At 31.3% G+C, this 25,191-nt stretch overlaps 1 protein-coding gene across 2 annotated transcripts in view; it reads right to left on the bottom strand.

Annotated features, from left to right (window-relative positions):
- LOC132943977 (rho GTPase-activating protein conundrum) overlaps positions 1-25,191 on the bottom strand; it is a 65,545-nt gene that overhangs the window by 29,119 nt on the left and 11,235 nt on the right. Inside the window, exons 1-2 of one of the 2 annotated variants that reach the window (XM_061013168.1) lie at positions 5,478-5,770; positions 2,124-2,273 (exon numbers count right to left, since the gene is read on the bottom strand). In XM_061013168.1, the coding sequence (XP_060869151.1) occupies positions 2,124-2,129 (6 nt within the window). In that variant the 5' untranslated portion in view covers positions 2,130-2,273; positions 5,478-5,770. Of the gene's footprint in view, positions 1-2,123; positions 2,274-5,477; positions 5,771-25,191 lie in introns of those variants that run through there. The other variant, XM_061013167.1, reaches the window with a different exon arrangement.

Genomic DNA, 25,191 nt, shown 5'->3' with positions numbered 1-25,191 from the left:
TTTTGTGGTCCTATACTCTTCGCGGGAGAGCGTTTCAAAAAATTAATTGACTCTGGTTACCGGTTACAATATATATATATAACATATACCATGTATTAAAAAACCGTGTACCGTATCAGAAACACGAATATATATTTTAATATAGCCATGTAGGCGTATTATAATACATAATATAAAATATTATAAAGATAAGTCGTAGGAATCCGACGGACGGCACTCGGAGGAACGCACTAATTATCGTATAATAATATCATGAAACAAAGGCCGAATGCTTTTGACTCGAGAAGTCGAGACATCAATTTCATCGGTGGAATTGTATGATTATTAATTTTTTTTATTTTTACTATTCATTTAAGCAGTAAGTATTGTAAAACACAACATTCTGCAAGGATCAAATAATTAGAATTGTTGATTAATTTGAAACTTGTGATTATTTTTCAGTTTTTTATAATTGCGTTTAAATATAGGAACCTTTAAATTATTTTAATCACTGAAACAGAAGAGTTTTTGAAATGTTCAGTGTTCAATGAACAATTAATATCGATTATGGAATCAAATTTTAAATAATTAAATTAAATGTTGCCCAATAATTAGGTCATCATATTAATTATTACAACATTTAATTCTTGGATAAGGTTATTTAGTCGAGATTTTGATAGTTATAAGGGACGATACCCCTTGCATATTTGCTCAACGTAAGGCTTTAACGTAGGCGTAACCAAAAGTATACAAAGTATATTATATAGTAGGATCGAAGGTCATACTTTACAACAAAATCTTTGATATTTTTCTAAGGTTTTCGCAATATTATTTGACATACATATATAGGACTCGGTCTGCACGTTCCTAGTATTGCGCAATTATTGGTTATGATGGAAGATTCAAATTCGAATAGGTACGTACATTACTTTCAGTTTTTCTACGCGTCTGGCGGTTTTTAAAAATACATATTTAACCGTGAAAATTAATTAATATAATTTTCAAAAAATGATGGTATCATATAGTTTTCTAATGCAATATACAATTTTTTTTTATGAACATATTGTATTCAATCAAAATGAGAAGTGTTATTATACTATGGGAAAAATTATGTCCTAAATAATAAATAATATATCTATAAAATAGGATAAAAACATGTATTTATGACGAAGTATTATGTAAAAAAATTGTAATTAGCTATCTATAATTTTTGAGACGTATTTGCTTCCATCCAAAGTTTGTAAACCGTTATTAGAAATAAAATGTATCTTATGATTAACACTTAAATTCGAGATAAATTTATAAAAATATTAAGTTTAATTTATTGGTTTAATATTAATTATTCATGCGATATCATATATTACAATTTTCAGAAAATGAATTAAAACATAGGTTGCCATTTAAAAAAGTATAATATATGTGTTATATGTTACATATGTAATAAATCATTACACTTTACAATCAAGAAATAATTAAAATCAACTATACGCTTTCAAAAAATGTAGTGGAAGACTTTAAATTATACGAAAACCCTTTTTCAAAAATTTAAAATTTAAGCGGTTCACATTGAAAACATTACTGTTTTTAATTATCTATATATTTGTAAAGAGTAATCGGACAAAAAATTGTATATATGACTAATGACTATAATATTATGTTTATGTTAACATAACATATTTCTGTAAAAATCATTAAAATGTAATTACATTGATAGATATAAACGCCTTGATGGACTGTTGCCTGTTAGTGCATATTTATCGAGATATTTATAAAACAAATTTTAAAATAATAATAATAAGTAGATTTTCGAAAATATTCCTAAGAATTAATAAATTGACTACAGCATAAACAAATCAATGACGAAGTCAAATTGAAGAAACAACTAAAGTAGGTATATAAGATATATGATATTATGTTAGCTAAATTTCCAATGTGTTAATATTTTCATTGCCTGCTAATAAGTAATGTTTCAAGAGAATATTTTCCATTGGTATAATTTATATTCTAAACTATATAAAACTTGAAGTAGAATGCAAAAATTTCAGTACTTATAATAATTATTAAAAACACTTTTTTAACTACTTAATATAGTTTATTAGTATTAAAATACATTAAATTTCAAAAAGTAAATAATATCAACTTACCTTCATTAGATTCAACTTAATTGATGGAATATTGAAGTCCAGCTTCTAAAATATTGATCAATGGCTGCAAGATAGAAATCAAAGCTTTTCATGGATAAATCTGTGATTCCGAAAATTATCTAAAACTGATTTGTTGCCCCGCATCGTCAACTAAACAAATTAAATTATACAATATGTTAATTTTTTGTCATGATAAAAGTAAGTACATATAACTAAATAATGATAATGTTTTCATAACTTTATCATTTTTAAAGATGGTACTTTTTTTTCAAATTTTCACCGTTACCATGTTATGTATTATACTCGTATATTTTATTTGTAACATGACCAGCTTATTTGACGTTATCGAAGATTATGTTATAGAGATTTATATACTATAAAGCATGACAGTAAAATGTATATAGGCACTAGTTATTGTAGGATTGACTGTCTCCGGGTGGCAGATAAAATAGACGATGACTTAATTTGCTATCAGACTACAATAATGTGATAATGATAATTATAAAAAAAATGTCGAAAGAAAAATGTGATATTCATCCCCTAAAAAAAAATTAAACTGATTACCTATATTACGAAGACGGAAGAAGTATATAATTATATTGGGTTTCAATCAAATTGATAAACCAGATTGTTTCATTGAGATTATAATCTATAGGCAGTAAATTAGATGAGATATAAATCATTGACCTGGTACAAGAAAAAAATACGAGAAAAAAATGAAGTCTATATTTTTTATTAGACATTAAAAAATATCGGTCAGGTACGGACGTACGGTCAAATCAAGTTTGAGAATATCTATTCGTCAAAATCAATTACACTAACTTTATAGAATGTATAAAAGAAAATCCAATTACACACTACAGAATGGGTGGTAAAAATGTGAATCTATACTGGTTGAAGTGAAAAAAAACGAAAACGTTATAGAAAACGTATTACCAAATTATTGCATACAATGTAAAATTCAGAAATTTAGGACTGTATAATATTAAATATTATTATATATTCCTACAGATATGTAGGCTAAACTGGGATAGGCACCAGATATGGGTATTATATCTGTTATATAACAAGATAAGGCCACAACACTATAACATTGTAAAAACTAAAAACGTTCTAAATATATTTAATATGCATTTATAATAATATGATATACACCTAATATGTAACGCAGCGTCAAACCTTTATATAAGAATATAATATACGAAGACGTACACGCATTCTAATATTATTATTGCGAGAGAGACACTAAAAAAAATATAATCGAGGACCATAACGCTGTGAGCTATAGCTATAATAATAATATGTGCCTTGCGCGTTGAGTAGAATACCATAATGATAATAATAATATACACGTCACACCGGTACTAGTTGCAGGTACATTATTGCATTAAAATATTATAGACTCGTTGCACTGTTGCAGGCCGCCGAATCTTCGTAATTAATGATGATAATAATAATAATAATAATATCGCAAAATACACATTCCATAACCGTGCTGCTCGCACATTTTATATGGACCGTTTAACGCGCTTTTGAAATTATAACGACGATAAAAGAATAAAAATAATCCGAAACACCTTCACCTTTTCACTATATCCGTCGTGGGTCCACGACTGCACACGGTCCACCACCGCGCGGACGAGAGGAAAAGTATAATAATATTATTAAGTATGTACGCACATAATAATATAATATATACGAATGTCGGAATGCACGATATGATAGGTATAATGCGATGCGCGTGCGAAACACGTGTACATATAATATAATGTGTTTTTTAATAATAATAATAATTAAATAATATAATAATAACAATATGCGTTAGACACGGCGGCGTGCGTCCTGGACAGGCTATGTATATTATATTATATATTTATATGGGTAATGCATATAATAAGCGAGCGCGGCACACACACACACGTCCGTCAGCGGAAATTTCTCCGGTTTCACGGTAATCCCGCCGCCGCGGAGAGTGAGCGCGCTGCGAAAAACCGCAGTAAACGAAATCCGAACACGCTCATATAATATATTATCGTAGGTATGTATGCTGCCCCGGCTAATATGTTTTACCCGTCTGTGCAAACAATAGCGGAGAAAAAAGAAAAAAATCACGAATCGTATATTATACGTCGTAATGCAATCACAATGATAATATCGTACCGTGGTACAGGTACAAGACATCATGATAATATAACACGGTTCGTAAATTGTCGAATGAAAATTTAACACCGCGGACGGAAAATATTATATGATCGATCACGACTGAAAAAATATTATACGCGGAGTTGATATTATTATTATTATTACTACTACCACGCGGACATGTAAAGATAATAATAATATTATAATATCTTTACGTCTAAGATTACCAATACACGTCATATTATTAAAAATATGTACGTAAGGCGGTGGGGTTTTCGCGGCTCGACTACGTTTATGTGGAACAACCACACACGAGGCGGTATATGGAGGCAAACATAGGTAGGTATATGTATAGAAAAGCGAAAGTCGGCGGCAACCAGAAGATTCTTCTGCAACACGGTGTCGATTCGGACATTTGGCCCGCGGTATGCGTATGTGTGGTGTGTGTGCATGTGTGTAGTACACCCATTACCCCGATGAATTATTATTATTATTTAAGGACGACAAAACTCGACGAATCCGCGACCGGCGCGGTGTCCCCCGAGGCGAATTTCGCAAAACGCACACACACAATATAACAATAATAATGATATATTATACGAAATCTGTGCACTGTACGCGCACACACTCACAGGCGTGTCGTATGTGTATGTATGTATGTGAGTGTGTGTGTGTGTGTGTGTGTGTGTGTGTGTGAGTGTGTGTGTGTGTGCGAGTACAACACGTAGGCAGGTGTATTATAATATACGTATTTCATGCACCTATATAGAGGTACGTCTCGATAGATCGTATAATATATAATATAATAATAGCCACCCGTGAGATGTCCGAAAATCCCGTTCGATTAGGTACGAGATATTATTATAATTTAAAAGTTATACCTATAACATAATATAAGTAGTCATAAACCGTCATGCCGTACACCAACAATACTGTATTCGGTCACCGCGGGTCGACAGCATAATTTACCGAATATAACTATACGTATTCGACGTACCTATGCTGTTACCTATGATTATTAATTATTATTATACAGGTACACGTTTGCGTGTCGTCGTAAACTGTCTCCTCCTTCGTAAGCCTTTCGATATTTATTATATCGGTATGGACGGTCAAAAATAATGATCTAGACACAAACGCGTAATGTATTGTACAATACGACATTGCGTATTTTATACGATACCGCGAGCAATATGTAACTCAGAAACTCACTTGTAAATCGTTCAATTAACCATCACCGTGTTTCTTTAGACGTCCGTTTGCGGCTTATTTTCGACCATTTTGAAGATTTATTGAAAATAATTTTTGATTTTATTCTATTTATTAAATTAACCGATTAATACGCTGGTAAAATTGCGTGTGGTACTATAATTTTATATGTAATCACTTAATAAATCAACGTATATATAATAATATTATATATTATAGAGAGAAACGTAATATATTATAGCGTGTGAATTTTAAATTGTATACGTATAAAAGTACAATCAACACGAACCAAAGACTGACGACCTTATGTAAGTACATCATACTAATATATAGGAACCGAAAGTATGTAATTTCCAAACTATAGATTTATCTAAGCTCATTGATTAGATAATTAATTAATACCAATAATTACAAATTAATATGTATCGACGCATCATGCATGTAACAGAGTTCATTGCCATCGTAATAATTGCGTTAATCAATTGATTATTGTTTATTAACCTCTTCACTCGCAATATTACGTTATGGCCAGAGTAACGACACTACAACAAGCCATTCATTATTTCATTTCATATTATATGGTATATGTGTAACGTGCACAAAACAAAAAGTATACATTATCAATAAGTCATAGCTCACGGGTAGGATAATAATATATTAGATAGATTCATTATACATGTATACTATCATAGAACAATACTACCTATACTGTAGTCAAAAATTAAAATCCCTTACATTATAGAGCAGCGTTTAATAACTTCAAATGAAGTTCACCATTAAAACTTTTAATTATAGTTTGTGTGTTTGACAGTGCAGGTTTAACTAAATAGGTAGGTGCATCAGAAGTCAATAAGTCATAAAAAGCTAACTGTAGTTCGTAAAAAAAATTAATACATTGTTTTTCAAATACCTTGTACATGTTAGTTATAAACAACATTGTAATTAAATATTTATCTAAGTATTAAAAACATAAAATTCTTTTTACTGTGGTGACTGGTGCTTAATGTTGTCATATTTTATAGTATTAATAGTAAAAACTAATAACATTTTTAATATGTGTATAATATACTTTAATACATTAAAGATAAATAATAGTAAGTTTGACGTTCGACATGATGGTTAATGGTTTTATTTATTGAAAACACAAAAGCACATAAAATGGTTATTTATTTTGATTTGTAAAAAACAAGTTTGCGCGATTAAAAAAATACGACGCACGACGTTTAAAAATTAATTAATTAAATAATAATCACTATGTAGTGTGTTTAATACTTTAATATATTGTACGATACACAACGGTTTAGCTCCCACAATATTTTGTTTATAATTATGCTGTTTTGAAGCTGGAGATTGTTTAAATAAAGTATCCAAATGCAAACTTGTAGTTCTTATTTTATTTTATTAATTTTAGGCTCTGAACGGAGAGATGAAGAATATATTGATTTTAAAATTATGTCTTTTTTCAAAATTAATGTATCTGCCGTAATCCTTTGACCTTTAGGAACAGTAAAAATTTTCCAATTTTCTATTTTGAGGGTAGTTTCTAGTAGAAAATTGAATCTAGGTAGAACTTAAATAAAGCAATAAAAGGAAAAACGAGAATTTTTACGCAAAATCTTAAAAAAATAGATTTTGTTTTTTATTGTTATGAATCAAAATTTAATTTACAATAAAATTTGCTCCCTGAGATTTAAATATTTTACCAATTATTTATAAAGTCGTTTTTTAGACATAATATAATATTCAAAATATTTTAGCTCATTTTGTGCTATCTATATATATTTATTAAATTCTCTACTTAAAAAAGTTGATTTTTGACTTATGAATATTACAATTTTTGTTTGACAGTTTTTACCGTTTTAAATTTAATACAAGATGAGTTGTAAACATAGACATTTATTTAAATTTCATTTTCATTTTGTCTAGTCTATCAATTGAATAGGTACGTTTATGGTTTATAGGTGAGGAATTTAGAAATTTGAAACTTTGTCAATAAAACGGTCTATGATGGATTTTAGCCCCTTTAGATCCCTCTGCGTATATGACATTACGCCCAATTATTTATATATACCTAATAGTGAAACATTGAACTTCGGGAAAAATGAAAGTGAGGGTATTTATTTAAAAGCTGGGTGTATTGAGCATGTCCATATGGGGTGGGGGGGGGGGGGGTGCTCAATATTAGTATCTATGTAAGGAAATGGACATCGAAATTACTAATTTCTTTATATGTGTGTCACTATAACAATACTAATAAGCCATACGTTTCCGCGACCTGTATGATTGTTCATCGTGGCTGCCATTGTATTTTTTTATACATAATACGTCATATTATATTCTGCACCTCTTGAAAATAATCGCGGCATATAGATGCCCCATTATAGATATGATTAGATGACACCGTCGCGATGACTAATCGAAATAATGATAAATACATTTCGATACGGTTCAACATTTTATTAATCGTACTATATTTTATCCATTACGTTTTTGTGAGCTATAAAATATTATTATTTATTAGCCACAGTTTAACGCCGTGGAACGTTTTTTTTCTCCATACCATAGTTTACTAGACATATATAGGTATAGGTACCGCTCCTATTATATTATACTATAGTCTATAACGATTCGGATTTCATATTATTATGTTTCTTTTTGTGTTGCAGCAGTAATAGTGGTGCATTATTATTAATGGTTTTCGATGAAAACCGTAAAACAATCGTTCGGAGGTAACAGAATATGTTGGTATACTTTGGGACCTAGGTATCTGTCGGCGAGGCTAACACATCAGCTATATTATATTAGGAACGCCACCTGCGATGAAATACAATAAAGGATGTTGTCAAAATGAGCCGAGTGCAAATATATTATAATTATTGTGTGGCCAAAGCGCAGTAAGACGAAATGAAAATTGCAAAAGTGAAACGACCTGCATAATTCCGCGGACCTATTTTGATGGCATCCGTTTGCTATAAAATAGTATGTTATGTACCTGTCCTACTATATAGTGTAGTTAAATTATTATTATTGTACAATACTTGGACGTCAATGAGTAGGGGGAGGAGCTGGTCGTTTCGGATATTTTGATAAATGGCAGCCAAAATTATATAAATCAATAAAATACTTTTATAACGGTTAAACGACAAGTGGGAGTGGGGTGACGAAAAGCGCACGTGCGGCAGCGAGATGTTTCCGGCGAAAGACGTAGCACGACTCAACAGAATGATATACCTATCATAATAAATAATTAGGTATACCTAAGTTATAAGATCGATAACCTGAAAATAATTGTTATAAATAAACCCAGAGAGCCTTGGTTCTTGTTTTGTTTCATTCGACCCACGGCTATTTTGTTTCAGTCGTTGATCATAAATAAGTAGTGGAGTTTAGAAACGCAAAATGTTAGTACATTTTTGCGTCCCCCTACTGCTGTTTCTATTACAACTCACGCACAACATTTTCATCATATATACAATAATAATGACAATACAATATCCTCTATTTACAGTTATTATATTTTCTAAGAAATAATTAATAAATTGTTTTTTTTCATTTTAATGTAGGTACTGTCGAACCATATAGACGAAATATATTATAAAACAAATCGATATATAACCAACGATATTTTTTTATGAATAAAACTCAAACAACGGGGCGGGGGAGAGATATATTCCATTTTGTCTGCGAAATCCTAACCTAACCAATAATTGTCGGTTTATACCGATAGACACATATAATAGGACATAGGTACACGCAGGCCCGGCTCAAGGAGTAGGCGACATAGGCCCATGCCTAGGGCGGCACATAAGCTGCACATTAGTAAGAGGGCGACATTTTCAAAATACTGATAATATTCTATTGTTAAGGGCGGCAAAATTTGAATTTGCCTAGTTCACTTTTTTCCCTTGAGCCGGTCCTGGGTACACGCAATAACAACGCTGTTGATAATAATGTAATAAAATATATAATATGCCTACGGGTACTATATTGCGCGTATAATATATAGTGAATAGTGCGATTATTATTATAATTATTGTACGTCATTACATATTATAATATAACGGTAATCGCTGCACGTCGGGTGATAATTTTACCGCGTGCGTTCTTCTTTTTTTTCCACTCCGCGCGGTCGAATAAAAAAACACACTCTTTTACGGGGCTGGTGCACGTGATATGCGATGGGTGCCTACATCGTACCTAACATTATAGGTACACTGCATCACAGCTTAATACGCACTCGAGCGTACGTGTGGGCACTCGAGACGAGCTGTCGCGCACATCGTACATATACGTCGTATACCTAATAATAATAATAATATGAGGAAAAAAAACCGCAAACCGGCCACGAGCATAATATAAATATTATAAAAGCGCGTTATCTCCGCGAAAACCATAATAAATTCGCGTGGTATTAATTATGTTATTATTTTATCTGTCGCGGAATTATACCGGCTTCGCGTGTTTGCACTCGTCGCCGCGAGTTTAACGACGCATTTTGTTTTTCCGCAAACGCACGTCATCGTCGTCTTCTTTTATTGCGCGGATGTCGTCGTCGTCGCGGGGGATTAGTCATCGCGGAAGATATGCGCGTTAAACGGACGACCGATTATAATGTTACATAGGTACATTATGTTATTTTTGCATTTTGTATATTATACAGACGTCAGTCAGATAGTTGTCGTGCAGAGTACCTACCTACATATACATCGATAAGAGTCGAAAAATAGCAATGATTTATATACCTGGGTACTAAACTGCAATAATTGTTATTACGGAGTTGTGTATAATTTAATGGCGAAATTAAGATAAAATGCGTTTCCTACGAGATGAGGATGGGCTGTCGGAGTAAACATAATATTATATTATTAACGGACGAGCAGCGGATCTATCGTAAATTCATAACCACATATTATTATTACTATGATGTTGAATAATTGAGTCGTTCAGAATAGGTGAGACAACGAGGTGCTGGTATGCGAAAAAGGTCAAGTTATAAATATATATATTATATTGGATAGATATGATTAATGTAAGGAAATAAATTAAGTTCAGAGGTTAAATAACGATTTCGTAGACAATGTATGTTGATTTATTATAGATAAGTACAAAAGTTAAGGTATAATGCATGTGTATGATGTGCGAGTGTAATAATGGGTGCTTGAATTGCAAAAAAATTATTTATAAGCATCGCAAACAATTTTCAGGTACTGAAAATGTATGTTTTCAAGACCTATATTGCACACTAAAATGTATAATATATGCAATTCAGAAACATTTGATGCGATACGCTTAAAAATTATTAAAACGCAAGAAGAGGACAAGAGGTACTCCGCACCACCACCCCTTCATAATCCAAGCCAATAATATTATAAGCAAGAAAAAGTCGAAGTATATACTATTATTACCATCATTAGGTGGGGGTGGTGGTTTCAGAATAGTACGATGTGTTTGACAGAGGAAAAAATAACAATGATATCATACCCGTTGTAAAGTTAACCCCAATGGCCTAATGCCACATTCAAATTAGTTAAAAGTTTGGTGTGGGGTTGACGATTGTACATCTCGTCTCCGGCGAGATCCACAGCGACCACAGCCCACAGGCGTTTTCTATTATTAGCATATGTATATTGTATAGGTACCCCGTGCACTGCAGTCGATGACCAATCCCAATTTCATATGGGATTATTGTCCACGGAAAACGGTCTAATCGCTCGCTTATGATATAATATTACATAATATCCCGGACAGGTAATAGGTATACATATTGTGTACCTACACAACAGTATTTATAATGCAGGAAAACGATATAACATTGCGGTGGCACACTCTCCCCTCGTCCACCACTGCAAGCCACGGTAGTCATGTAATACATAAGGCGATTTTCATTCGTGTGTCGGTGGTCTATCGCACGTCATGTATCTTCTTATGATAGGTCGTGATTTACGCACGATTTTGTTACGTCCGTCTGCCAACCAGTAGTGCCGGGTGTCCGGAAAGTCGTGACTGGCCCTGTGGAAGGACGAGATGATCGCCGTAACAATTTTTCTGACGCACAAACACAACACACACACACACACACACACACACACACACACACACACACACACACACACACACACACACACACACACACACACACACACACACACACACGCACACATACACACAGAGATCGCGAACCACAGCGCAAGACAAAAGCTTGTGTGAATTCCGCAGCAGTCAATACGTTTATAATATATATACATACATTATTATGTACCAGCTATAACAATCCGATTTTAATAACACGAAAATGTTATTTTGGCAAGTCTGCGAGTATATTTTGGTTACGCATCGGCAAAATAAACAGACACGTCACGACTAACACTAACCGCCTTCTATATAGGGTTTAATTAATTTTTAACAGGTATAAAATTAAAATAATATTATACCTATACATGACTTTTTTTCTTGTCCATAGTGAGAAATACCCGATGTCTACGGAATACGAATATCTTTGTCATTAATTATTATTATTATTATTATTATTGTTTTATCTTTTAAAAACTCATGGTGTATATACGTACAGCTATATATGCCTATATAGGTAATACAAAATAGTAAATTACCAGCAGTATTCAAAAAATGCATGAATATTTTCAGAGGCTATTTTGCATTAAAAAAAGATGATCTGGGTGAAAAATAAAACGAATACATATACTGTACATACTATAAGACCATTGAGTATATTTAGTTTAGCCTATTGAGTATACACATATATTTGATCGTCAAAATTAAGCTTTGAAAAAGTCAGTATTCTTAAATTTTGTGCTTTTTGTATAAATAGAGCTTCAACGAAACCGGGATGATCTTAGTAATAAATGATTACTTTGATTGAGTAAACCTAAACCCGATACAATTACAATATTAAGAGTAATTATTTTATATAATTTTTCGAACAAAAATATCCGTAAAATCTAAATTTGATGACACAATGGACTGAAGTTAAGTTATTTATTTTTAGTAAATTAGCCTAATAAATAATATATAATATATAAAAATTGATTATATTATATTATAATCATCCAAGAACAACCTTGAAGCCTGTAGAGTTAACCTTGAATTCTTTTATTTATTGATTAATTTGTGTAAAATACGTTACACAACAATAATATAGTTAATTTATAAATCTTATTCATTGTAGATCATTAATAGTTATTTTCCAATTTTCATAACTCCGACGTACAATAATACATTAATATATCATATAATATATATATGATTTATAAAAACCGGCGCAAGGTTAATTTATATTCATTTCAAATATTCTTTCACCGGTGTTTTGAGTGCAACTATAATTTATATGTTTGAAAATTATTCAAGATGTGTATATATGTATACCGTATATGCTTTATATATCGTCGTATGATCGAACCACTTGAATGTCTTAACAGCGTAACCAATGCAGCAAAATTAATTTCAAAATTATGATTTCCTTATAAAAAAAGAATTTAAAATTAAAATATTGGCCATTGATCAACTAATAATTGCAGACATTGGAAAGTATACATTATGCACATCCAGCACACCAATAAAGTGTGTACTGTACGGAATTACGAAAATATTAATGCCAACACAACGTTTTATAGATACCTATACTAAAGAAATCTCGCCTTAAAAAAATATATAAAAACAAATTCGAAGGTGACCGATTTATAATACATATTAATTTTTTATATACCTATAAGTGCAATGTACATGACCTGATTAAGCACAATAATAGCTTACCGAGAAAAAAATATTGACAGTTGTATTGTTAACGATACATATTTTGATTACCACAGCTGACCGGTATGCGACATATTAAGAGATTTGCATTTGTACTCCGACAATGACAAATAAAGCTTCGTTGTGGATAATAAATTCATAATTAATTTCGTCCATTGTAGTCGCATTTGTAGTTTCACAACCAATATTCTTATCTTCTTTTCTCTCGACACACAATAAAATATATGATACTTTTCATAGGTAGCTGGTACAGGTTTAATACATTGTTCGAGCGTACAATAGAAAACCAATTTTGTAGACTTCAATAATCTATTTGAACTTGTGGATAAACAATAAATATGAATATGACGATCAATTTTTGGCGGGGCAAAAAATATAAACAATAAAGTATTCTGAGTTATTGGCATGAGTTCGACCGCAGACGGGAAACTTTCAATTTTTGACCGCAAATTTTACGTAACGCCCGTTTTTATAAACACCGAAGGTATGAAAAAATCAACATATAATAACAAATCAGTCGAGATACGATAACTATATCTTCCTACTTTCGTCTTACGTCTGCTAATGCATCGATATATATATATACTACTATTGGATCGTGCCAGTCAAATATTTTCTGAACAGTTTCCTAATCGAGCCGTATATTGTTTACGAATTATAGAGCTTTTTTCTAGGTACAGCTTAAGATAAATGAATAGTATAATACACCTAATTTAAGAGTATTCACAGAAGATTTCGTGTCACTATACAACCAAAGGATAAAGCGCAGAAAATCGATCGAATCGTATAATATTAGTGTTGATTAAATTTATATGGTTTAATCAATAACATTATAGGTACTGCCCGTGGTATGCATTATCACGACGAAAGTGGCAAGCGATGGTTTCGGAGTCAAAGGTTTCGAAACAAGGGCGTCGGAGATAATGGATCCACGTCATGATGATAATCGGTCTCTCACAATAATTATACTAGACGTGCCGCCTGAGAAGTTTAACTAGAGCTAGGGACTTGGACACTGCAGTCTGCAATAACTGAGAAATCTTCCAGTCAGAGTCTATAATATACATAATATGTTTACATATATCTGACACCGACGACTCGTGAGTAATATTCACTAATGCGATTGGACGCGACTAGCCGAATATGGTCAGATACATCGTATACTAAATTATTGTGTACACATTGCGCCATACACATTATATAGGTACATAGGTAATTTAACGTAGCAATATGTAGCAATATATATGTATATAGGTGATTATATTGAAGGCAAATACTCATTTTCTCGATAAGATTTTTTCCACGACATTTTGAAAAAAAATTATCTTTCTTATTATTTTTAATACATACATATATATATATATATATATATTTTAAATCACAGCGTACATTTTCAATTTAATATTCCCAAAGTAGAATATATTTTTTTTTTTTTTTGAGAATTTGCTTATATATTAAAATCATATTTTGAATGAGTTGTCATTTAGTTATAAATTATAACATTTATAAATAATTTACAAGTATTTATAAAGCTTAGATGTTGAGAAGTACCCCACAAGATGTTTCTCCGCCACCTCAGTTAACTAAACTTAAAATACTTATAAGTTATAACTAATTAACTACTCGTTGTTCAAAATTCGATTTTTAGATATTGATATCCTCAGAAAAATATTTGATTCAAAATATGAAATTAAAAATGTATGTCATGATGTATCAATCAAAAAAATTTACAAAGATGACAACGATAAAAAATATAATTGAAAAAAAAATAATAATAATGATTAATATTGGAGATTGCAGTGGAGCTTGCGTGTGGAGATGGTGACATCGGTTGGGTGGAATATACGGTCAATATAGACTGGTAAAATTTTATGTGGGTTTGTAGTAGGGAGAGTAGTTAAGGACAAGGTTTTAAGAATTATACGTGGAGGAGGTATACTGACCAGATATTCAACAATAGGTAGATGTCATATATATTGATATATCGCTAACAGAGTATAAGATACGATAATTTTATAACTGTGGGGGAGGGGGATAGGGTGTCGAGAGTTTTTCCAACCAAAGTTTCAAGCATTTCGATGTGCTCAACGAATGGATAAGGGAATGTAATTGATTTATAGTATAATTCGTTATAGATCAAGAACATAATATTGTATACTACATTATAGTACCTATATATAGTGCAAATACCGTGTTTAGCACCATATCGTGGCTATATATATTCATATCTACACCGAATACATTCAATATCGATCGACGGTCGTGCGGTTTGTACATATTATAATATGCGTATATCGTTGTCGAACAAATTACTTTCATAATATATATCATACACAATAATATTAAAGCAATGAAAAAAAAATGTACCAAATGAGTATTTCTTTCTTCTGCAGCCAAACCGTCGACAGTACCTATATAGTTAACGTAATACTTGAAAATGTGGTCTCGATTTAACGGCACTAATGCTAAACGATTCCCCTCCCCGCCATTTTAATCGACGTAGAAAATTATATGATACGCTTGCTTGTACCTATTATAATAATATCAATAATAATTGAAAATATTCCTATGCATCTTTTACGTATTGTGTGTATTGATGTATGCATAGAAAGATGCGCGTTTGTTTCCAACCGATATTAACATAATAAATAATAATTTATTATCGGCCGTTGCAATCGTGTATCGTGTATACCCATAATTTTTTTAATGTGTTTACTCGATTGATATTATTACCATTATCTATCGCGCAACAATGCGCATTATATATTATAATATATATACAATATTTGTTTAATATGAGCAATGCGAGTTTATGTCGTTTCGAAACGTTAAGGTGTGGCGCACAACCATACAATAATATAGGTATATGCTATCTATAGGTATATTATAATATTTTATGAGACGAACAAAACTCGATTCAATTTCTTTTATTATATCAGTACGACTTTATACTGTTGTAACTGTTTTATTTTTCAAAATGTTTACAAATCCGTATTATAAGAATATTTAACTTGTCTCTTGTATAATATTTATTTTTTACCAATATGAATTCGTTGTACGTGTGTGTTTCGTTGGTCAGTTATAATTGCGCTTGATACGGATAACAAATTGACTGACAAATATAAAAATTTTGTTTGTCATCTGGATAATATTATTATTATGTATAGTGATGCAGGTATATAGTTGCGTGTTCAAGAATTAGCTGACTGTGTCGTCGTATATAATTGCGAAATTGGAAGATTTAAAATAATATTTATTATGTTTCCATAATTGACTCGATATCACAATAATATATCCACCCGAGTTAATGACGTGTGGTTTATTTTCTTCAACAATTTTTTTATATACCTACGTGTCCCTCGAGGTATGTGATGGTATGCATCCGACTGACCGTGGCGCGGCATAGTATGCAACTGGAATTATTCATCATCATCATCATCATTAACATTATTATTAAATATTATATTTAAACGACGATTGCGAAATATAGTCGCAAGGCGAGAAACAATGGACGTTTGAAAATAAATGCACGGCGTGTTAACATATCATAATAAAATCTTGGTCGTATACCGCGCTTGTACGGCGTATAAAAAGCCAAATTGAAATGTGTTGCGTATAACGCTCCATGTGCGTATAGGTATAATAATTATGCACATTATGCGGCGGACACTTATTGCGCACTGAACCGGGTGCAGAGAATTTTAACCAATAATAATATAAATAATAATTAATATGCTTATTAATTATACTACACTATACCATCGTCATATATTGTATTCAGACTATTTCCGTCTGCCGAAAATTCGAAAAAATATATAAAACGCTATCGAGGTTTCAAAATCAAACCATCGAGGAGGAAATCGCCGTAAAATCGAAACGTTTCTGGTTCACCCGGAATCTAAAAATCGAAGATATTATACTATTATAGGTGCCCACTATTGTTTGATTGTCATACGCGTTAATATATTTTATTGTTGTAATATAGTTGTTGTTATTGTTACACTACACCTATAATGCAAATTGTGAAACGTGTAATGTTATTGTTCTTTTCGTACGTACGCATAGCTTGTCCGTTAATGTTATTATAAACAACTTGTTTGAATTTAAACTAAACAAATAGGAGGGGGTAAGGGAGTACAATAAGTAGATTGTGGCCTGGAAATTTGGTCAATGTACATTTTGGCATCGACAATTGAAATGTCTCTCCCGACTAAATCTTGTTTGTAACAACTAACAACCAACGATCTTTGTCAAATCATACAGATTGTTCTCAGTGATTATGTGATAAAAATAATAAACTTACCATTAAAGCCTTTGTACGAATTTATATACCAATAAATAATATATTTCTCTACAGAAAACTTTGTAAAAACATATCTATTATCATGAAAATAATTGATTAACGAATAAAAAGACTCGACAGTTTGGTTAGGAAAATCAAGTGATACCAATGATTGATTACTTATTTTCGAACAAGTAATAAGAGCCAATGAGTATAATATACAACATAAACATTGAAAAACCGAAATCGACACGGACCCTATTGCCGGCGTCTGGTATACCTAGGTATTAATTGAAATACGCCTATGCCTATTTTTTTTAATTGAAATGTAAACGTAATAAACTATTACATCATTTCGAATTATTTAGTGCATTGTGTACTACCTTTACTGTTTAATTTGTAAATACTGTAATACTGTATAAGCTAGATTACTTATTATATGGACGAAATGTAGAAGTACTTTAATAACTATTGGTGCGTATTTAATCATAAGTTAAGGAATTTACATTTAAGAAAAATAATGATTTTTTTAGTTTATATAGTTCTGGTTCCCGAAACAGCCGGACGATAATTAATAAGAATCTGAGCAAAGTCACAGAAGTCGCATCCACAATTGAGGAGAATACCAATGACCAATTGTGGCTATATGCTATAGGGCTATATGCTCAATGCTCATATCGTCTCGGGAAAAATATGCTGTATATAGAGACGAACGTTTCACTGTACGTTTTCCGATACGGACACGATTTACTTCATGCACACAATTATTATTGTTTTCCGGCCGTACTCGATTGTGCCTTTTGTGGTTTACAACTCCTAAAATCTCCTATAAAAACTCTTCCCGTCGATTTGCATATCGGCCAAAGACTATACTGTGGTAATACGATATAAATTATATAATATTATATTGCCACGAAGTGAACATTTTTAATTGTCAAATTATTTTTATATTCAACCGCACAAACCACCACTTCGGCCCTTCAATACGTATTAAATAATAATATAACACAATCATTTATTAATAATAATTATAATGTATTACACCGTCATTATTGTGGAATGGTAAAAACTTTCAAATTTTTACGAATGCCTCGGAACTATTACTCTGTGGGTATATAAAAGTGTAATACAGGATAATAAAATATAATACACATCCGTAGCCGACGGTATATGGATCACAACGGTCAAACAATATATTTAATTTCAAGACGAGCTTCAACCAAAATAAATTGCAACGTATTTTTGTGTTTATCGTGCTCATCAGAAGTAGGTTGTCTATAGATAATTGACGCATCACCCGCAAGTGTGCCTACATATACTTACGTACATATATATAAAATTATGTTTACCTCCTATTACGTCGTTATGGTCAGTTGACACGATTGTACTGTATTGGACGGTGACTGCAGGTGGTGGTAATTTCTGATTTTTTCATTTTTTTTTCATCCTATATCGTCCGAATGTCCGATGTATAAATAACGAATGTGAATTTTTCCGCCTCGGTCTATGGAATATCTAGGTCTCTATATTTATTGATTATGTGCACTTATATTATACACAGTGATGTGAGAAAATTCGTTTTTCACGACCTACTTTTGGTTTCAATATACTAAATAGTAATAGTCCGCCAGTTCGGGAGCACTTCAACATCAGATCGGTTTCGGTCGCCCGCAAGAGAAAAATATTAGTAAATAACGTGTCTACTCAGAGAGCTTCTATCTTCTATCTTTCCGGTCAACTGTGTTCAAGTCATTAGTCATCACTCATTTAAGTACTCATAGTTCAATTGCGTCATGTTTTACATAATCGTGTGGCTTATGTCTTATTTGATATTAAAAAATAATAATATAACATAATCTGGCGAACGGACTAATTGCAAATGATATCTATTTGTTTATTAATAACTGTTATATACAGACAAAAAAGCCGATTACAGTCACCATTAAAAATTTTATTTTATTTTATTAACGTAGGATGGACCTATATGTATTTAGTGATATGCCAATCAATTTTCCTCACTTTTCTATACATGATGATTCACCAAGCATGCTCACCCCATCGTTTCTTTAATAATATGAATGTATTCAAATCTTGATTTTTGAAAATTTTAAGTAGGTATACCTACTTAAGCCTTAAGGACCATAATATTTTCAAATAAATATAACTCCTTGTATTATCTTGCAAATCCAAAAAGTTAAATAACTTTTCGTTCAAATTTTGATTTAGATAAATCAATATTTTTAAAAAAAATCACCTAATTTAATGAACAATTTAACAATTTATAGAAAAAGTGGTGATTCTAGTTAGAGGTATAGAGGTATATGGTGCATAGCTTAAGACACTACTTATTAAACATGTCTGGTAGAATTAATTTTTACTTGAAATATGATTCTATCCAGAGAAAGCGAAATCGAGTCGGTTTTAAAATACATTTCCGAAAAGTTAGTATCCAATCAACAAATTAAAATGTGTTAAATATTTTTACATTAATATGTTCTATTTTTTTTTTGTATACGTAACAATATTATAGCTTGCGAATAAAATAAATAACAATAATAACATACCATATATATCTTTTACATGACTGAAAAATAGGTAACCGCCATCAACCGAAAAATAATTACTAGTCCCGCGAATTTTAAAACGTAATTGCTAATGTATTAAATTGTTCCACTGCGTGATTACATTGGATACAAAAGCGAAATTTCAAAAAAGAGCGACACTCTATAGAGTGTATACGCCCACCAAAGTTACATCACATTAAATATTAACCGTCAAAGGACGAATTTAATCTTATGTTATTTGAGTTTTTGGCACTCTGCAGCACCGTCTCACAAACAGGAACTTCTTAAAATGGCCATGTAGTTACACATTATTTTATTATTTTATTTTAATAACAAATACCTAAGTCTCTTGCCTTGAGTTTGTTACTTATCACTTGATATACAAACTAAGGCATCACTATAGCACTCACGTCACGACATATAAGTTTTATATGTTATTATTACGATCGATCGGAATAAAATATCGAACCCGGCTTAGATAGGGTGGGTCGCACTCGTGGAAATTCGACAGAATGATTATTATAAATTTATAAATACACGTTGAGACAATTATTGTGATTGTAATAACGATTTAGATATGAGTGCGTGCGTTATATCGGTAATTTTCAGTACGGGAAGTATAGTACCGTTGCGGCGTTGCGTCGATTAGCGCACGGAAATCGCTAGATTTGTACCTGTATAGTAATAATATCATACGGGAAATCGTTTAATTTCACTTTTTTACGATTAATTGGTTTTTGGATTTACGAGAAATGACACGAAATTACGATAAACGGTAAAAAAATATTCGCTGCGTACTTCACGGACTCGTAAACCCAAACCTTTGTCGAAAATTGTTCGAGGTTTTTTTCATTCATATTTTTCAGGTCTATTATATTTTCATCCCACCGCCGTCGTGTCTTATAGTCACTTAGATACTCAGGTAATTTCACGTTACAAACGAACTATAAATCTGTCGTGTTTGTTCCGGTGTGACGGTAAAACACATGTTTTTTTTCGCATTTTTCCTTTATTGTTTTTACCGACCGATCGTCGGCGTCTTACGAGTTACGACCGCGACGTGCTGTATTGCCGATAATAACATGGCCGTGGGCCTGCAGATGATAATAATATAATATTATATTGTTGCGTGTATAATGATATGTTTTATCGTAAAAAATCGTTTTTACTTTTGTTTTTTCACAATGTTTACCATAATCATTGCGTTTGTGCACCGTCGGAGATATTTGCGTTCTGAAAACAGTAGCGTTGAAAATGACGATTGTTTAGCAATAATACCAAAACATCGTGTGAAATCAGTATAAACTAGGAAAAAAAACTTGATGGTTTAGTCCATAAATTGGATTAATCGTCGTAATCGATTAGTGGTAAAGGCCAATGACTATAATATTATTATCACACAAATAGGTATCTACACAATATTATTTTTATGTTTATAGAACATAATACATAGAAATAACGATTTTCCTTAACGTTTCAAATTATCAAATTACGCACAAATGAACAAACCGCAAGGTCGTATTGACGGTTTGGAAAGCGAAAATCCTGTTAAATCATAACTGGAAAAGAAAATGTAGATCACTATGGTAAAGTGACAACCGACAAATTACGAAACAATAATATTATATTATAATATTATTACCTATGTTATTGATTAACGAATTCGATCGGAGTGTTTAATATGCTGCACAAATTGCATAATATTAAACGTATGTCATGGTGATTGACCATCTAGTCCTAGTTTTGAATCAATGTGCCTATAATGTAATTGATAATGACATAATTGAATAAATATTATAAAACCAAAATAATAAATCGAATCTATTCAAATGCTTTTTATACCCAATAATGTAAAATGTTTAACACAAATTGTATTAATAAATATTATGATACATTTATTATATAATATATTATAATACTATTTAATTTTTACCATATTAAATATATATACTCAATTGGTTATATTTATTTACAGGTTATGTAAGTATATTTTTATAAAAGCAACAAATATTTTCTCAAAAATAATATTATGAAATATATACTTGGAGGTAGTATTTGATATACTTTTGAAAAGTACTTATTCCATTGAAAAAATACTATTTGACATTTGTCAACACTGGCCAAAAAATTATAATGATAGTAGAGTAAAGACGTAAAGTTCTATATGATATTATTGAAGTAGGGTCATTGGACCTCCCCTTCTATCACGCCGTTCCGTCTTGTATACTTGCCCCCATATTACCCATTGTATATATTCTTGTTTTATAATAAAAAAAAAAAAAATGATATTATTATATAATATTGATGTTTATGATTTTGTGTTTACTGTTATATTACAGTTATTTATTTTTTAAATATTGAATTCATTTATTTTAGTATAATATTAGTGTTTGATAAGGTTGTGGTTGCCGGTTGGCCACAAAAAAAGCAAAATTAATATTTACGATTTTGAATGTGTACCTACCTATTTATGTTATAATGTAATAAGAATCTTTTTTAGATTGTATACTTAATCTTAGATAGTTATAATGTCTGTATTGACTATTCGCATATCTTATCGATTCAATTATGTATAGCTTAATAATGCATTAAACAAAATTAAAAACCTATCTTATATAATTACACTAATAATGTACCATCAAAAACGTATGAAGTATATAATAAAGTAAATATGGTAAAAATATTTTGTAGTTTGTACTTCTACAATAAAACCGTTAGTTAATAGCTATACCCATGGGTGTAATATGCATATTATACCTATTTATATTTGTAGATATATATATTTAAATCTAGGTAAGTACCTACTAAAAAACTTCAGCCACATATCGTATCATTGAATGTATTCCAACTTGTAACCGATTCTTCATCATGTATAAAATAATAAAGTTCTTTGGTAAATTTTGTATTATCTAAGTAATAATAATAATGTATAGGAAAATAATACGGTCGTAATTAAATCAAACAGGTAATGTCAAAAAACGTTTAAAGAAAAACAAAAATAATATTAAGTTCGTCGTATGATTTTCCAGCTATTATAATAAGACGTATCGATAAGGAAAGTTCCAATAATATTCAAGATATAAAAGAAATATCAATAATTTTAAAATATAAGTCAACCACGGACTAAGATACAATATTATATATATCTTAGGCCGTGAGTCAACATAAATAATATAACCATATTATTTCACCACGGTAGAGCCATAGATAATAGATACTCTCTTTATTATCTATGGGTAGAACGCAATATGCTACCCGCAGACGCTGGTAGATGGTAATCGGTGATACGAGAAGATAATAATAATATATAGCTGCTCATTCTAAATACTCTTTATAAAGCCGGTTAGAATCTTACTCAAGTAAGATAGCTCAATAACCCTGATTGCTAATTTAAAACATTAATGGTCCATATAAAACGTAACCTAGTTAAAATGCTCATTAGTTGTACATGGACACAATATGATGGTCACATAACTGCATGCATAGGTATTGTGCCGCAATAAAATGACACAGACAAAACACACTAATATTTCATAGATTTGATTAGTGTTGTTAGTTTGACAAAAACATAGGACAATAATAATTCAACAGTTTTGTGAAAAATGTATACGAATATAGTAGGTAGGTACTTACCTATAATTTAGAAACACGACGACTGCACACGTACACACGTATTTAGGTACACTGCATAATGCACGTACATTGTACATATTATATGTATATATATATATATACATAGATGGTATACCGACGTACCATTATGATGGGATAATATATTATTATTACTATTATGTATATCCCAAGTACCTATATTTAGACGCAATTGACGCGTCACGAAAAATGTCAATAATTCTAAATGTGTAATCACAGGAAAATGTTTTGTTATCTATTTGGATTAAAACTAGGTGCACGAGAGGTATTTTTTTTTATTTAATTTGTTTATATAAAACCTTATTACTCATGCGGCTGATGAGTAATATATCGCTCGTCACAAAAATATAGAACCAAGACCACTCCGCCCTAATGTTTTTCGTGTTCACGAGGGTCATCACACACTTGTAATGATATACCATATGAGAAAAAAAACAAGATTGACGACGACGACGTCGGAATGTAAAAAACCGGCCTAGACGTTTGATTCCTGTTAAAAAAAACCCTTTCCGTGTAATATACCCACTCGAAAAATGAGACGTCGGCCAATGCTCATTGGTGTGTTATAACACCGAAAACGAGTAGGTATATACCTACATAAAATATACAGATGATGGTCATTTGAACTGAGATCAAGCCGATATAATATCTTTACGCGTTCAGACGACTTTAGATTTTCGTTTACGCTATAAACAACGCAACTATTATACCTTACGTTGGTCTCGCTTGGTCATCGTTTCTGAATTATATTTTACCCGAACGACGTACGCAGCTCGCTGTAAATCTATATACAAATATAATATAATATTATATTGTTATAATGTTATATATATATTATATTATTACGTATATTATATACTATAATAACCATGTGTAATATTTTTTTTGACGGAATGGTTTTTTTATACTTAAAAATAAAATAACAAAAAAATTGTATTACGATGGTTTGAAAAAAAAAAACAAAAATCGCCTTAAAATTTGTAGGCGTTATGACGATGAATAGCGATCTATGTTGAATTAATTATCACACGTACATACATAACTGATCGAGTTCTTGCAGGTTATATGATGTGTGACAACCGAAATTCGGCCACGGCGGTGAACAAAACCATTGTCCACCGTCGTGGTACTCTCGTCGGATACGGTCACGTCCTATATGTACCTACAACGCTGTCCGGACCGTCATCCCCGATAACTCTTATAGGTAAAACCAGTAAAACATTAGGCGGGAAGTGCAGTGTCCTACAGACCCAGACAACAGCTAGACGATTATTATTTCTAAGCGTTAAGTAATTTTCCGGATGATGGGTAAAATCGTATGTGAGTTGACTGTTGAGTGACTATCAAAATCAAAATGGTAAATCAATAACAATATGCGTTTTCAATTTATTTCCTATGCCAAATTATTATACGCGTGACAAGGAAAATATAGGAAAATTACGCTATTATAATG

The sequence above is a fragment of the Metopolophium dirhodum genome, chromosome 4 (genome assembly GCF_019925205.1).
Source record: "Metopolophium dirhodum isolate CAU chromosome 4, ASM1992520v1, whole genome shotgun sequence".
Taxonomy (NCBI): domain Eukaryota; kingdom Metazoa; phylum Arthropoda; class Insecta; order Hemiptera; family Aphididae; genus Metopolophium; species Metopolophium dirhodum.
Note: the sequence above shows the minus strand (reverse complement) of the source record. Positions and strands in the feature narration are given on the sequence as shown.